This window comes from Perognathus longimembris, chromosome 26, assembly GCF_023159225.1.
Source record: "Perognathus longimembris pacificus isolate PPM17 chromosome 26, ASM2315922v1, whole genome shotgun sequence".
Classification (NCBI taxonomy): domain Eukaryota; kingdom Metazoa; phylum Chordata; class Mammalia; order Rodentia; family Heteromyidae; genus Perognathus; species Perognathus longimembris.
In genome coordinates, this window is record NC_063186.1 from 10,320,209 (window position 1) to 10,336,789 (window position 16,581).

At 44.8% G+C, this 16,581-nt stretch overlaps 1 protein-coding gene across 2 annotated transcripts in view; it reads left to right on the forward strand.

Moving 5' to 3' along the window:
- Window positions 1-16,581, forward strand: part of Oxsr1 (oxidative stress responsive kinase 1) — a 30,228-nt gene that overhangs the window by 1,801 nt on the left and 11,846 nt on the right. For both annotated transcript variants that reach the window (XR_007209220.1, XM_048334553.1), the window contains exons 2-7: window positions 6,781-6,893; window positions 8,336-8,444; window positions 10,029-10,170; window positions 12,277-12,332; window positions 13,605-13,714; window positions 14,727-14,828. Coding sequence is in view for 1 of the 2 variants with exons in the window: in XM_048334553.1 (XP_048190510.1) it covers window positions 6,781-6,893; window positions 8,336-8,444; window positions 10,029-10,170; window positions 12,277-12,332; window positions 13,605-13,714; window positions 14,727-14,828 (632 nt within the window). In the remaining variant the exon portion in view is untranslated. The remainder of the gene's footprint in view (window positions 1-6,780; window positions 6,894-8,335; window positions 8,445-10,028; window positions 10,171-12,276; window positions 12,333-13,604; window positions 13,715-14,726; window positions 14,829-16,581) is intronic.

Sequence of the window (16,581 nt, forward strand, 5' to 3'; positions counted from 1 at the left end):
GGCTTTAACTCAGGGAAGGTTGGCCCTCTGCCACTGCCAGAATTTTTATTTATTTATTTATTTTGCTGGTTAATTGGAGATTGGAGTTTCACAAACCTTCTCGGCTGAGGCTGACTTTGAACCATGATCTTCACATCTCAGTTTCCTGAGTAGTTAGGATGATAGGCGTGAACCACCACCAGGAAAAATCCCCGCCCTCCCCCCCCCCCCCCCACACACACACAGAGGAATAAGGAAAGGCAAAAGCCCTGGGGAAGGCAAAGAGCTTGATGTGTGTTTGTGTGGATGGAGATCTGAGGCAGCGCCACAGTTAGTCTTGGTAAAGAGCTTGGAATTTTCTTTCAAGTGTGTCATCGGAGGGTTCCAGTCAGGGAGGGATGTGACATGATCCCATAGGTGTGGCTGCTCTGTGCACGGTGTGTGGATTTGAAGGGAGTCCAGGAATACCAATCGGCAGAAAGCAAAAACTTGTACAAACACGGTTGGAATTCTGAAGGGCAGTGATTGAGGGGAGCCCGAGGGCAGGGAATGATGGGAGTATTGGCTGGACAGTAACTCAGTGACCCTAGACATTAAAAATAAAAAAAAAAAGGTGGATTTAGCTAAACACAGCCGGCAGCTGACATTCTTGTGTATTGGAAGAAGAAAAGAATTGTCTACTTTAACCACCATCTTGCCCCCAGAGTTGTTTTGTTGTATGTGTGTGTTTACTTTCGATGCTGGTACTGGGGCTTGAACTCAGGGCCTGGACACTGTCACTTAGCTCTTTCCACTCAAGGCTGATGTTCTACCACTTGAGCCACAGCTCCATTTCTGGCTTTTTGTTGGTGAACTGAAGATAAATGTCTCACAGACTTTCCTGCCCTGGCTGGCTTCGATGATCCTCAGCCTCATGAACAGCGAAGCTTAGAGGCTTGTGACACTGGTGCTTGGCCACAAATCTCATTTTTGTTTCTAGAAATCTGTTTTTGTTTTTTGTGGTACCAAGGGATTGAACCCAGGTTCTTAAGCATGCTAGGCAAACATTCTACCCCTAAGCCACCTTCCCAGCCTCAGTGATTTTTTTTGTTTGTTTGTTTAGTGAATGGACAACGTTGTTCAGTCATCACCACAGGCCAGTTTTAGAACATTTCCATCATTCCAAAATGATGCCTCACACTTGTTTGTAGCAACTCCCTTTTCTCACCCCTTGCCCTGGGCGACTTCACCCCCTCCCCCCATAAAATCTGCTTTCTGTCTCTGTAGATCAGATCTTTCACAACATGTCATGTAAGTGTCATCATATAGCCTGTAGTTATTTGAGTTGGTTTCCTTTGATTGTGCTTATGTTTTGTTGAGGAGTCAGTTAAGGGACTTGAGGCCGCTATCCCTGAGATTCTCCCTCCCCCCCACCTCCCCACCCCTCAGGGCCTGGGCGCTGTCCCTGAGCTGCTTTTGCTCAAGGCTAGCACTCTACCACTTGAGCTACAGCACCACTTCCGGCTTTTTCTGTGTATGTGGTACTTAGGAATCCAACCCAGGGCTTCATGCATGCTAGGCAAGCACTCTACCACTAAGCCACATTCCCAGTCACAATTAGAAATCTTGTAAAAATTAAATATTTGGAGCTGGGGGTGGGTGGATGGTGCCTCTAATCCTAGCTACTCAGGAAGCTGAGATCTGGGGATTGTGGTTTCTCTTACCTCCAGTTAACCACTAAAAAAAATGGAAGTGCAGTTGTGTGTGGCTTAAGTGGTAGAGTGTCAGTTTTGCCACTACCAGCTTAGAGAGAGAGAGAGAGAGAACAAAGCTGATTTTTACTTCTTATTGGAACATGGCTGCTTTTTTTTTCCCTTTCTCTTTTGCTTGATGTAAGGATTTTTTTTTTTTTTATGTAAGGATTTTAATCTTAGCTGTGGTATAGGGCACTTCTACAAGGCCCTGCTGTCTCTCCACCAGGGAACTGCCAGTTCTATGGTAAGATGGCAGAGATGAGAACCAGTCTGGCATGGAAGGGCTGCTTTGCATGGTGGCTTTCATTGTCTTGTCTTGAAACGTTGCTATAAATATTGACTGTTGATTGGGTTTAGAAAAAGCATAAAAACTTCCAATGAAGCTTCCCCCCCACTCCCTCTCCCCAAAAGGTGGTGTGATTGGCATAGCTTTAGCAAAGGCAGCCTACTAGCTTTAGTCTCTACTTTGCAATCCTCTGCTTTTACTTTATTAATTTATTTTCACTAGCTAGTTTATCATGATTATGGTGTGTGTGTGGGTGGGGTGGGTGGGTGGGTGGGTGGCTTGAACTCAGGGCCTCACACTCTTGCTTAGCATTTTCTCTCAAGGCTGGTGCTCTACCACTTGAACCATGCCTCCCTTTCCAGCTTTTTGCTGGTCATTTGGAGATACAAATGTCTTGGATTCATTTCCCCATGGCGGCTTCTGAGCTATGATCCTCAGCTCTCAGCCTCCTGAGTAGCTAGGCTGAGAGGTGGCATGAGAAACCGCACCCCACTAGCTACACATTTTCATGTTTAAAGTTGTGCTGTGTAAATAAAGCTTCCTCTAGTCTCAGCTAGAGGCTCACTTCTAGCCCCAACAGAAATGTGAAGCACTTCATGCTCTATTAATAGAATGATGACCAATAGTTTATTTCTCCTATGATTAGAAGACTCCTCTTAGGTAACATTTTCATTGAGGCAGACATTAGACCAATTGTTTCATAGGGTTATATCAAATAAGGATCACATTTGGAAACAAATACAATGGTCTGAGAAGATACTTTTTCCCTATTTGTCTATTTGCTTAATTATTTATTTTTGTCAATCATGGGGCTTAAACTCAGGGCCTCTACCACTTTGAGCTACAGCTCCACTTTGGTTTTCTGGTGGTTCATTGGAGGTCAGAGTCTCATAGACTTTCCTGCCCCAGCTGACTTTGAACCACAGTCCTCCAGATCTCAGCCTTCTAAGTAGCTAGGATGACAGGCGTGCGCCATTGGCATCTGACAAGTTGTAAGATAGTTGGTCCTTCTCTATCTTCAATGTTGTGTTCCCTATTTTATTCATTCATTCATTCATTCAGTTAGTTTCTGTCTGCTGTCTCTGTCTCTCTCTCGGTCTTCTTTTGTATCAGATTCTTGGCAAAGCTGAGTTGCATCCCCTTTCCAGAGACTCTCCCAGGTGGGCTTTATTCGATGACTTCTGCTTTTGTGGCACAGTCTGGATTGTTGTCATTTCATCAGTTGTAAGGGAATTCCAGGAGACAAAACTTTTTACTGTAGAAAAACGTTATTTAAAACAAAATAGGGAAAAGGAGAGTGAAACTTTTGAGTCATGTTGGACACTGGCTGGTCAGAAAGCCGAGATCTACAGATAGCAATTTGAAATGACCCCAGGCAGAAAAGTCCCAGGGACTCATCTCCAACTAGCCAACCAAAAGCTGGCAGTGGAGGCATGGCTCAAGTGCGAGAGCCAATCAACACCGGGAGCTCCTGAGTTCTAGCCTTAGGCCTGGGGCTTGAACATTCACACATAAAACCCTGACCCAGTGAGTTGTTTTTGCTAAAGCCAGGTGAGTCATAACCTGGCATTTTTTTTTTAAATTTTATGTTTGTGTGTGTGTATGTATGTGTGGGTGTGTCTGTGTGTCTCTGTGTGTGTGTGTGTGTGTGTGTGTGTGTGTAGGGCTTGAATTCAGGGCTTGGGCACTGTCCCTGAGCTCCTTTTACTCAAGGCTAGCACTCTTACCACTTGAGCCACTGCGTCACTTCCGGCTTTTTCTGTGTATGTGGTACTGAGAAATCAAACCCGGAGCTTCATGCCTGTTAGCCAAGCACTGCACTGCCAAGCCACATTCCCAGCCCAAAGAATAGTATCACTGGATGGATGAACATTACATGGAATTCATCTTTTTTTTTGTCACTTGTGGGGCTTGGGTGCTGTCCCTTAGCTCTTTAGCCTCAAGACTAGCACTCTGCCGCTTGAGCTGCAGCTCCACTTGGGCTTTTTAGGTGGTTAATTGGGGATAAAAGTCTCAGGTGCTTTATCTGCTCCAGTGCCCCAATGGCTTCTAATTTTGATCCTCAGATCTCAGCTTCCTGTGTAGGATTACAAATCTCTCTGCGGGAGGAGAAGGCTCAGCTAGCTCTCAGATTAGAATTGGAATTTAAATATGGCACTAAAAGCCAATAACTTCATTTGACCCAGCAATTGGTTAACTTCAATTTCATTTGAAGAGGTATTGAAACATTGTGGAGTTCTAGCTTCCAGGCCAACAATGGTCTTACCTTGTTACATTGTTTCCTTTGTTACAGTATTTGACATACATTGCTTTGTGAATGTTGGGAGTAATGAGGCAATGTGTTGAGACTGAGCTATATTTCTCTTTTCATTTTTATTTTTTGTACCACTACTAGAATGTGAACTCAGAGCCTGGCACTCTTTGCTTTCTGCTCAATGTAGGCGCTCTACCACTTGAGCCATACCTCTACTTCCAGCTTTTTACTGGTGAATGGGACATAAGAGTCTCACCAAGTTTTCTGCTCATGTTGGCTTCGAACCACAGACCCTCAGATCTCACTCTCTCTCCTGAGTCGCTAGGATTCCTGGCACTGGTCCTGGGTCTAGACAAGATGGTTTTGTTTTTTTTTGGCCAGTCCTGGGCCTTGGACTCAGGGCCTGAACACTGTCCCTGGCTTCTTCCCGCTCAAGGCTAGCACTCTGCCACTTGAGCCACAGCGCCGCTTCTGGCCGTTTTCTGTATATGTGGTGCTGGGGAATCGAACCTAGGGCCTCGTGTATCCGAGGCAGGCACTCTTGCCACTAGGCTATATCCCCAGCCCTAGACAAGATGTTTTTTATCAATAACTATCCTTTCACTACACGGGACTATTACAGTGAAATCCCCTTGTACAGTTAATATATACTAGGGGGGCAAAGACTTGACAAGTTTTGTTTTGCCTCAAGCAAGTAAAATACTTTCCTTGAAAACAATCCCACTACTTGATTAATCAACCAGTATTTATTGAAGTCCTATTATGTGATAGGCACCATGTTTGATGCTGGAGAGGAAAGCAGGTAGGAGTGGGGTTTGAGTCTGCCAAGGCTGGAGGTGGTTGTATTTTTTTTTTTTTTTTTTTTGTCAGTCCTGGGGCTTGGACTCAGGGCCTGAGCACTGTCCCTGGCTTCTTTTTGCTCAAGGCTAGCACTCTGCCACTTGAGCCACATCGCCACTTCTGGCCATTTTCTGTATATGTGGTGCTGGGGAATCGAACCCAGGGCCTCATGTATACGGGGCAAGCACTCTTGCCACTAGGCCATATCCCCAGCGTGGTTGTATTTTTAAAATAGGTCCTGGAGGCCAGGCACGGTGGCTCACGGCTGTCTTCCCAGCTACCCAGGAGGCAGAGACCTGAAGGTCCCAGTTCAAAGCCAGCCTGGACAGGAAATTCTGTGGGACTCTTTTGTTTTGTTTTGTTTTGTTTTGTTTTTTGCCAATCCTGGGGCTTGAACTCGGCCTGAGCACTGTCCCTGGCTTCTTTTTGCTCAAGGTCATGGGGCTTAAACTCAGAACTTGGTTTTTCACTGTCCTTGAGCTCAAGGCTGGTGGTGCTCTACCACTTGAGCCAAAGCGCCACTTCCGGCTTTTTCTGTGTATGTGGTGCTGAGGAATCGAACCCAGGGCTTCATGCATGCTAGAAAAGCACTCTACCACTAGGCCACATTCCTAGTCCCCCTACCCTTTTTTGATCACTTTTATTACATGTGTAGCTTCATGTAACTTACTAAACCACACACAACAGAAGTTCATTATTAGGCTACAGTAATACCTTTATACCCACATCTGCACCCTCTCCCCACACTCCTAACGACCTCTGGCCAGCAGACAGCTGTTCTAGTTGTTCTCTGTCTAGAAGCTTATATTTGATACTACTTGCTCGCTCTCTCTCTGTCTCTCTGTCTCTCTCTCTCTCTCTCTCTGTGTGTCTCTCTCTCTCTCCCCCCTCTGGCTCTTTTCTTGTCCTGGGGCTTGAACTCAGAGCCTAGGCACTGTCCCTGAGCTATTTGCTCAAGACTAGCACTCTGCCACTATGGGCCACAGCGCCACTTCCTGAAAGACTCTTGATCCTATTTAAGTTTTCTATTTTAGCAGGCAGTTACCCTATTTAGACTTAGTATTTATCACTTGTCCTACTTTTGTAAGCTTTTAATTGTCATGGTAATTTATTTTTTAGGACTGTTTAGTCCTCTTCCCTCTGTTTCCCTACCCCTCTTCCCTTCCCCTCTTCTTTTCCTTTTCTTCTTTATTTTTCCCCCCAGTACTGGGTCCTGACCGAAGGCCTGGTAGGTAGTGTCCCTTAGCTTTTCTTTGTGCTCAAAGTTAGTGTTCATCCACTTGAGCCACACCTCCATTTCCAGCTTTTGCTGGTTAATAAGAAAGTGGGAGTTTCTCAGATTTGTCTTCTGGCTTCCAACCGTGAACCAGCACCCATCGTCCCATACCCTTTCATAACATGTGTCAGATTATTTTTAGTGCCGGTCACTGGTGGCTCACGCCTATCATCCTAGCTCCTCAGGAGGCTGAGATCTGAGGATCATGGTTTGAAGCCAACCTGGGCAGGAAAATCCATGAGACTCGTATTTCCAATGAAACCTCCAGAAAACCGGAAATGGAGCTGTAGCTGACAAAAACTAAAAACTTGTTTAAAATGTGACAGGTTTTTTTGTTTTGACAATTTTTTAAAATGCCCTTTTTTAACATCTATTCATCTACGTATTGACCTGCTTACGTGTTCATTTTTAGGAAGCGGAGCAACCGCGGTGGTGCAAGCAGCTTACTGCACACCTAAAAAGGAGAAAGTGGCCATCAAGCGGATCAACCTTGAGAAATGCCAGACCAGCATGGATGAACTCCTGGTACTCAGCACTCACGCAGCCGTCTGTGTTGTGTCTGTGGGGAAAGGGTGCTTCGTGTTCTCACTTGGCTTTTCCACTCAAGGCCGGCGCTCTACCACTTTGAGCCACAGCTCCATTTCCAGCTTTTCCATGGTTCATTGGAAATAAAAATCTCACGGGCTATCCTATCTAGGCTGGCTTTGAACCATGATCCTCAGATCTCAGCCTCCTGAGTAGTTAGGATGACAAGCTTGAGCAGCTGGCGCCTGGCTAGAGTCCTATATTTAATATCCATTCCTTACTATATGTACATAGCTTATCTCTTGAAATCCCCTTTGACTATGTCCATAGGCAAATACTTCCTCAAGTTCCTGCTTCCTTTTCTTTGGTGTTTACTTAGCTTTTAGTGCAGAAGCCTGGTGGTGACTTGGAAAGGTATAAAATGTAGTCAATGAGAGTTTAGCCATAAAAAAATATGTTTTCAGGTGGAGAAGATGAAAAAGGAGAAACAGCATTTATTAAGCACTTGGTATTATGGCCACCTTTCCACAGTTGGTCCTATGGAAAAAAATATCATGTGTATGGAGTGTATGTGTATGGAAAGAAAGGACAAAGCTGGGCACCGGTAGCCTGTCATCCTAGCTACTCAGGAGGCTGAGATCTGAGGATTGTGATTCAAAACCAGCCCAGGCAGGAACATCCAAGGGCCTCCTCCCTCCAAATAACCACAAAAAGCTGCAAGGAGAGCTGTGGCTCAAGTGGTAGAGTGCTAGAAAGCTTAGGGTGTGCCTGGCCCAGAGTTCAAGCCCCAGGACTGGCAAAAATAAAATACAAGATTTACTAGGGTCATTATTGCAAGGAGTAGAGTCAGAATAGACTGAGGGAAATGAAGAGATTTTTTTCTTTTTGATTAGCCATTACTACTACTACTGTTACTATTATTATTTGTCTAAGACTAGGAGTTAGACTTGGTACCTGATGCTTTCCCTCATTGGCTGTCCATCTGAGCCACGCCTCCCATCCCTCATTGGTTGTCCACCTGAGCCACGCTGCCCATCCCTCACTCAGCTATTCTTGAAGTGATCAGGGAATCCCAGAGAAGTGTGGCATAGTCTTGAATACCCCCAAGTCTCAATTCACTAATTTGTGGTGTGTGATTTGTGTTGGTATGGAATGGATTACCATGTTTGTTTGTTTGTTTTTCCTGGCCTGGGGCTTGAACTCAGGGCCTGAGCACTATCCCTAAGCTTCTTTTGCTCAAGGCTAGCACTCTACCACTTGAGCCACAGCGCCACTTACAGCTTTTTCTGAGTAGTTAATTAGAGATAAAAGTCTCATGGACTTTTCTGCCCTGGCTGGCTTCAAGCTGTGATCCTCAGATCTCAGCATCCTGAGCAGCAAGGATGACAGGTATGAGCCACTAGCACTCAGCCCACTTTTTTTTTCTTTCTTTTTCTTTGCAGAAAGAAATTCAAGCTATGAGCCAATGTCATCACCCTAATATTGTGTCTTACTATACGTCTTTTGTGGTCAAAGATGAGCTGTGGCTTGTCATGAAACTGCTCAGTGGAGGTGAGTGTGGGCGTAGATTGAAATGTTTAAAATGGACTTTGCGATGATAGGAAGACTCTTAATTCAAGAGCTGCTGGCAAAGCTATGGTGAGCATCGTTAAGCCTCTTAAACCTCTTTATTAAGGATGACTTCTCCCTCTCCCCCTCCCTCTCTCCTTTTCTCTTCCCCTCCCGAGGTAGGAACTCCATGAACTGCCTTACTCTGTTACTTCTTGGTGAAGTTAAACCTGCCCTATCTTGCTCTGTTTCTTGCATGCTGAACATGAGATGAAAAGGCTTGTTTACATTCAAGTTAAATTTGTTTGGGGGCAGAATTTTGTGTGTGTATATGTGAGGCTGCCCAATTAGTACTGTGTGTGTCACATCAAGAAGCATTGGCTGTTGGGTGTATCTTGTGTGTGTGTGCATAGGTGTGTATGCACCCATCTTGGGACTTGAACTCAGGGCCCAGGCTTTTTTTTTTTTTTGCCAGTCCTGGGGCTTGGACTCAGGGCCTGAGCACTGTCCCTGGCTTCTTTTTGCTCAAGGCTAGCACTCTGCCACTTGAGCCACAGCACCACTTCTGGCTTTTTCTATATATGTGGTGCTGAGGAATCCAACCTTGGGCCTTATGTATAGGAGGCAAGCACTCTACCACTAGGCCATATTCCCAGCCCCCCAGGCATTTTTAATCCAGGCTAGCACTCTGCCACTTGAGGCACAGCTTCAATCTCAGTGTTTTGGTGGTTTATTGGTGATAAGAGTCACACAGACTTTCCTACCTGGGCTGGCTTCAGACTGCCCTCCTCAGATCTCAGCTTCCTGAGTAGCTAGGATTATAGGCATTAGCCACCAGTCCCCAGCTCCTGAGTTGTTTTGTTTTATTTATTTTTATTTATTTTTACCAGTCCTGGGGCTTGGACTCAGGGCCTGAGCACTGTCCCTGGCTTCTTTTTGCTCAAGGCTAGCACTCTACCACTTCAGCCACAGCGCCACTTCTGGCTTTTTCCGTATGTGTTGCTGAGGAATCAAACCCAGGGCCTCATGTATAGAAGGCAAGTACTCTACCACTAGGCCGTATTCCCAGCCCACTATAATAACAATTTTTAAAAAACAGAGTTTACCGAAGAAAAATATGTTGGTTTTTATTTCTTTCACATCTAAAAACTGGCATTCTTCTGTGAAAAGGAAATTTGTTTTACTTGCTGGGGCTTTTTTTGTTTGTTTATTTTTGCTGGTCCTGGGCTTAAACTTGGTCTGGGCACTGTCCCTGACATCCTTTTGCTCAGGGCTACTGCTCTACCACTTGAGTCACAGCGCCACTTTTGGCTTTTCCTGTGATTAATTGGAGATAAGAGTCTCATAGAGTTTCCTGTCTGGGTTGGCTTTGAGCTCTGATCCTCTGATCTCCACCTCCTGAGTAACTAGGATGAAAGGCTTGAGCCACTAGCACCCAGCCATAATTCTTGTCTTAATTATTTTTAGAGTGAAAAGTTGGATTTTCATGATCGGTCCTAGCAGAGTGTTGATGTGTTAAGTCCAAAACAGCTCTAAATAAGCTTGGGGCAGTTCCTTTCTTATAGTGAATTCTGTTGTGTGTCTCAGGATCGGTTCTGGATATTATTAAGCACATTGTGGCCAAGGGGGAACACAAAAGTGGAGTCCTAGATGAGCCTACCATTGCTACAATACTTCGAGAAGTCTTAGAAGGGCTGGAATACCTGCATAAAAATGGGCAGATTCACAGGTATGGAAGCCTTGAGACCATTTGCATTCCTTTTTGTATTGTCTTTCCTCTGAGTTGTGTTATTGCTGGTATGTGTGTGTGTGTGTCCCCGTGTCCTAGAGTTTGAACTCAGGACCTGGGTGTTGTCCCTTAGCTTTTGTGCACAAGGCTAACATTCTACCACTTAAACCACACCTCTACTTCTGGCTTCTTGGTGGTTCTTTGGAGACAAGAATCTTACAGGCGTTCCTGCCCCAGCAGGCTTTGAACCGAGATCCTCAGATCTCAGCCTCATGAGTAGCAGTGTACCAGTCCTGGGGCTTGAATTCTGGGTCTGGGCGCTGTCCGTAAGCTTCTTTTTGCTCAAGGCTAGCACTCTACCACTTGAGCCACAGCACCACTTCCATCTTTTTCTGTGTATGTGGTGCTGAGGAATCAAACCCAGGGCTTCATGCATGCTAGGCAAACCATCTGCTACTTTGAGCCACAGCGCCACTTCCACTTACCTGTTGGTTCATTGCTGATAAGAGTGTCAAGGACTTTCCTAAAGTCCAAGATGGCTTTGAACTGTAATCCTCAGATCTCAGCTTCCTGCGGGTCTTCAGCTTTGATTCTTGAGGGCTGTTCTACTGACTATACTTTGGGTTGAAAAAGGGAAAAAACACAGATCAGATCAGGCACTGGTGTTGTGGCTCACATCTGTAATCCTCAAGACGGCTGAGACTTGAGGGTCACCCCTGGAAGCCAGCCCAGGCAAACCTGACAGACTCTTCTCTCCATTTCACTAGCATAAAGCCAAAAGTAGAGCTGTGGCCCAAGGGATAGAGCTTCAGCCTCCAAGGAGAAAGCCAAATGAGAGACTGAGTTCAAGTCCTGGAACAGGCACCAAAAAAAGAAATACTAATAAAAAGAAAAGGCTAGCCCATTCGGATTGGTTATCTGGGGGAAATCAGGAAAAATAGTCACTCAAGGTACAAGGCCTCCCAAATGCCAGATTACTATCTTTTAGGAAAGACAAAAACTTAAGATATGTTGATTTCAATAGATACTGCCTAAACATGGCTGCAAGTTTTCCAACAGCTCAAAGTGGTATATGGCAAAACTTAACTTCTTTGTCTCAGCTGTGCGAAAGTGTATTGCTTCCATGTGCCTTTGATTTGAAGAAAATGGCACTTTTGTAGTTTACTTTAAAAACAAAAACACCAGACCTCTGGTGGTGCATGCCCTTAATCCTGCTTACTCAGGAGGCTGAGATCTGAGAATCGGGGTTCGAAGCCAGCCTGGGCAGGAAAGTCTGAGCTACTCTTTATCTCCAATTAACCAACCCCCAAACCAGAAGTAGAGCTGAGGCTGAAGTGGTAAGAGCACCATCCTTGAGTCCAAAAGCCAAGGGGCAAAATCCAGGCGCTAAGTTCAAGTCCCACAACTGACAAAAAAAATAATAATGATAACAATAAAGAGAAAGAAAATAAGAAATCTGAAAACTGTGGGCTTCAGTTCATAGTGACACACTAATTTTAACAGAATTATCATAGAATATGATGTTAATAGAGGAAACTGAGTAGAATATACGTAGGAATTTTTCTTCAGTATCTTCTCAATTTTTTTTTTTTATAAATCTAAAACTCTTCTAAAAAATAGTGTCAAAAAACATCTTCTTTATGTCTTACTCCAAAAGAAATCACTTGTTACCTTTTTTGTGTGTGAGTCCTTTGACATATGTTTTATACCAGCATAAATGTTATAGTTGTAGATATTCCTGATGTGATGATTGTCTTTTCATAAAAAAGAAAACATAGCAGGCACCAGTGGCTCAAACCTGTAATCCAGCTATTCAGGAGGCTGAGATCTGAGGATCATGGTTCGAAGCCAGCCTGGGCAAGAAACTCTCCATGAGACTCTTATCTCCAGTGAACCCCCCAGAAAACCAGAAATGGTACTGCTTAAAAAGTGGTAGAGCACTAGCCTTGAGCAAAAGAGCTCAAGGACAGCTCCCAGGCCCTGGGTTCAAGCCCCACAGCCAACAATAATAAATAAATAGAATAACCAGTGCTTAAAGTACGTTATGCTAAAGAGTAGATGCTTTTTGATGTGTAACTGTTTTATTTCTTTGTATGTGACTTAAAGAGATGTGAAGGCCGGAAATATTCTTCTGGGAGAGGATGGCTCAGTACAGATCGCAGGTAATACTTCATATCTCTTTCCATTCTGATTCAATAATCAGTAACACTTCCCCAGTGGAGTACCACTTTAGGAGCATCAAGAACCAGAAAGATGTGGGATTTTTTTTTTTTTTTGGTACCTGTCCTGGGGCTTGAACTCAGGGCCTAAGCACTGTCCCTCCGCATTTTCACGCAAGGCTGGTGTTCTACCATTTGAGCCACAGCACTACTTTTTGCTTTGTGTATGGTTCATAGGTGATAAGAGTCTCGGGGACTTTTCGTGCCCAGGCTGGCTTTGAACTGTGATCCTCAGATGTCACCCTCCTGTGTAGCTAGGATGACAGGTGTGAGCTATTGGTTAGTGACAAGGAAATATTTCCTTCAGGATGAGTAAACTTAGCCAGGCACTGGTGGCTGATGGGATTCTCAGATCTCAGCCTTTTGAGTAGGAAAGATGATATTCGTGAACCACTGGCGCTCGGTTGCTTATGTTATTTACTAGCACCTTGTCTGTTTAATGCTGTCATTTCAATATTGTCTCAGCCTGATTTTCCTTGGCTGTGATAAAGGACTTGAGGAAAAAATGATTTGGACTCCTAGTTTCAGAGGAGCTTTTTTTTTCCTCCCCCAAGGTAGCTGGACAATTTGTTTGGGGCCTGAGTTTAGGCAGAATATTGTAGTGGCAGGAACAGGCTTTTATGGTACAGTAGGGCAGACTGTTTAGCTCATGGCAGCCAGAAAGCAGGAGTATGAAGGCGCAAGGCACAAACTGTCTTCCTAGTGCACATCCTCAATAACCTAGACTTCTGACTAGGCTCTCTTTTTTTTCTTTTTTTCTGCTGGTCCTCCTGGATCTTGAATTCTGGGCCCAGGCGCTGTCTCTGAGCTTTTTCACCCAAGGCTGAGCTCTCTATCACTTGAACCCTACGGCTCCATTTATAGCTTTATTGATGTCTCATTAGAGATCAGAGTCTCAGACTTTCCTGCCTGGGTTGACTTTGAACCTCCATCCTCAGATTGCAGTCTTTTGGAGTAGCAAGGACAACAGGTGTGAGTCAACAGCGCCTGGCCTTACCACTTCTTAGTGATGCCACGATTCTGAGTCAATCAAGCGATGAACAAATCAGTGCCAGTCACTTGCCCAAAGCCCTGTATCTGACAGCCAGGCTCCCTGGTACAGGAGCCTACAGGGAGCAGTTTCTGCTTAGACCATCATAAAGCACATCACCTTTATAATAACAATTAAAAATATCTTATAATGAATGCCATGCTCTTTGTTGCATTTGATTCCAGACTTTGGGGTTAGTGCTTTCTTAGCAACCGGAGGTGATATTACAAGGAATAAAGTTAGAAAGACCTTCGTTGGCACCCCCTGCTGGATGGCACCGGAAGTGATGGAACAGGTACTCTGATTTTAAATATATATATGTATGTATATATATCATATATATTTTTTCTTAATGGTTGAAGTTTTTGTTAGGAACCTGAAAAATCCTAGTCACGATCACTTGTTATGTAGGTATTTATGTGTTCCTTGGTTGAAACTATTTTCTCTCCCTAATTTTTTTTTTTTTCCCCAATCCTGGGGCTTGAACTCGGGGCCTGGGCACTGTCCCTGAGCTTCTTTTGCTCAAGACTAGCACTCTACCCACTTGGGCTACAGCACCACATCTGGGTTTTCTGTGTATGTGGTACTGAGGATTCGAAACTAGGGATTCATGCATGCTAGGAAAGCACTCTACCACTAAGCCACATTCCCAGTCCCAAACTTTAGTTACTCTTAAAACACAACCAAAAAAATCCATCCTCAGACTGGGCACTGGTGGCTCACGCCTGTCATCCTAGCTACCCAGGAGAATGAGATCTGAGGATTACAGTTTGAAGCCAGACCCAGCAGTAAAGCCTGTGAAGCTCAGGGCCAACTAACTATTTAAAAAAAAAAAAGTCAGGAGCTGGGAATATGGCCTAGTGGTAGAGTGCTTGCCTCGTATACATGTAGCCCTGGGTTCAATTCCTCAGCACCACATATATAAAAAAAAGCTAGAAGTGGTGCTGTGCCTCAAGTGGTAGAGTGCAAGCCTTGAGCAAAAAGTAAGAAGCCAGGGACAGAGTTGAGGCTCTGTGTTCAAGCCTCATGACTAGGGGGGGGGGGGAAAAAGTCAGAAGTGGAATTTTGGCTCAAAGTGGCAGAGCACTAGAATAGTAGCTCAGGAACAGTGCCCAGGCCCTGAGTTCAAGCCCTAGGATGGCACCAAAAAAAGATAGCCTACACAATGGAAATCTTTGCCAGCTATACCACTAACAAGGATCTAATGAGCCAGAATACACAAGGAGCTCAACCTCTCTTTTCTCTTCCTTTTAAAAGTGCCTTTTGTTTTGTTTAAGTTACTACACACATTTCTCTGTTTTTTGCAGGTTCGAGGTTATGATTTCAAAGCTGATATCTGGAGTTTTGGAATCACAGCCATTGAACTAGCCACAGGGGCAGCTCCATATCACAAATATCCACCAATGAAGGTAAGGTTCTAACTTAGCTCAAGACCCAGCTTTATTTTGGAGCCTTTCTTCATTTGCCTATCTTACCCATAGCATCCTTTTCCCCTCTAGTTTTTTTTTTTTTGGCTGTGTGTGTGTAAATTTATAAATTTAAACATGTGAAAACAATTTATGAGCAAGGCTCTGGTGGCTCACATCTGTCATCTGAACTACTCAGGAGGCTAAGATCTGGAGGATCGTGGTTCAAAGCCAACCCAGGCAGGAAAGTCCATGAGACTTATCTCCAATTAACTGCTCAAAAAGTGTGCTGTGGTTCAAGCAACGAGCACTAGCCTTGAGCAAAAAAAGTTCAGGGACAGTGCCCAGTCCCTAAGTTCAAGGCTTAGGACCGGCACAAAAATACAATGAAACTAGAACCCTCTCACCATATTTAAAACAACAACAACAAACTCAAGCCAGGTGCTGATGGTTCAGGCCTGTCATCCTAGATACTCAGGAGACTGAGATCTCATGATCTCAGTTCTATGCTAGGTCAGGCAGGACTTTTCCATGAGATAATGGTCTCCAGTTAACCAGAAAAGAAGTTATTCCCCAGTACTAGTGAAAAAAAATCTTTTAGATAGGAAGTATGGCTCAAGTGGTAGAGGGCCAAACAACAAACAAGCCACGTTACAAGAAGTGAAGGAAGCACAGGGAGAAATAGGTAAAGCTAGCAAGGCTACCAACTTACTTTGCTCTGGTCTTTATGTTTTTTCTTTTTTTTGGTGGTGTTGGTCACAGGGCTTGAACTCAAGGCCTGGGTGCTATCCTTGAGCTCTTTTTGCTCAAGGCTGGTGCTCTACCACTTTGAGCCAGAGCTCTACTGTGGTTTTCTGGTGGTTCATTGGAGAGAAGAATCTCCTGGACTTTCCTGCCCAAACTGGCTTCAAACCTTGATCTCAGCATCCTTAGTAGATAAGATGACATTCAGCTAAACTTTTTTTTTGTACTTGTCGTGGAGCTTGAACTCAGGGTACTGTCTCTGAGCTTCTTTTACTTAAGGCTAGCCCTCTACCACTTGAGCCACTGTTATGCCTAGATTTCCGGTCCCCAAAGACCACCAAGGAGGGCTGGGGATATAGCCTAGTGGCAAGAGTGCCTGCCTCGGATACACGAGGCCCTAGGTTCGATTCCCCAGCACCACATATACAGAAAACGGCCAGAAGCGGCGCTGTGGCTCAGGTGGCGGAGTGCTAGCCTTGAGCGGGAAGAAGCCAGGGACAGTGCTCAGGCCCTGAGTCCAAGGCCCAGGACTGGCCAAAAAAAAAAAAAGACCACCAAGGAGCCGATACCGATGCAAACACACGAGAGTCTTTATTGCAACCTCGAGCCTCGACTCCCAACCGTCACTGACGCAGCGGATCTCGATTGAGATCCCCGACCCTCAGATAGGCAGGGTTTTTATTAGGATTACAACAGGGGCAGGGTATTTCCAACTTGGCAGATACTTGATTGGATGGCATTTAGCAAGCAAGTCTTGTCCTATTTCTATTGGCTATCTCCCCTTTCAGTTATCTATTTTGGCTTTGATAGCGGGAACTGGCCTCGATATCAGGAATTGACCACAGGTGGTCACGTAGCACTGATGCAGGGGGTTAGTGCAGGGGGTAGAGCAAGTCACAAATGGGTTGAGCAAGCCATTTACAGAAGCAGAATATTGCAGTCAGGCTGACCTAGTACCAACTTTATTTTAACAATTGAGACCATGTTTTCTCATTACCACTAAGCAAGCTTG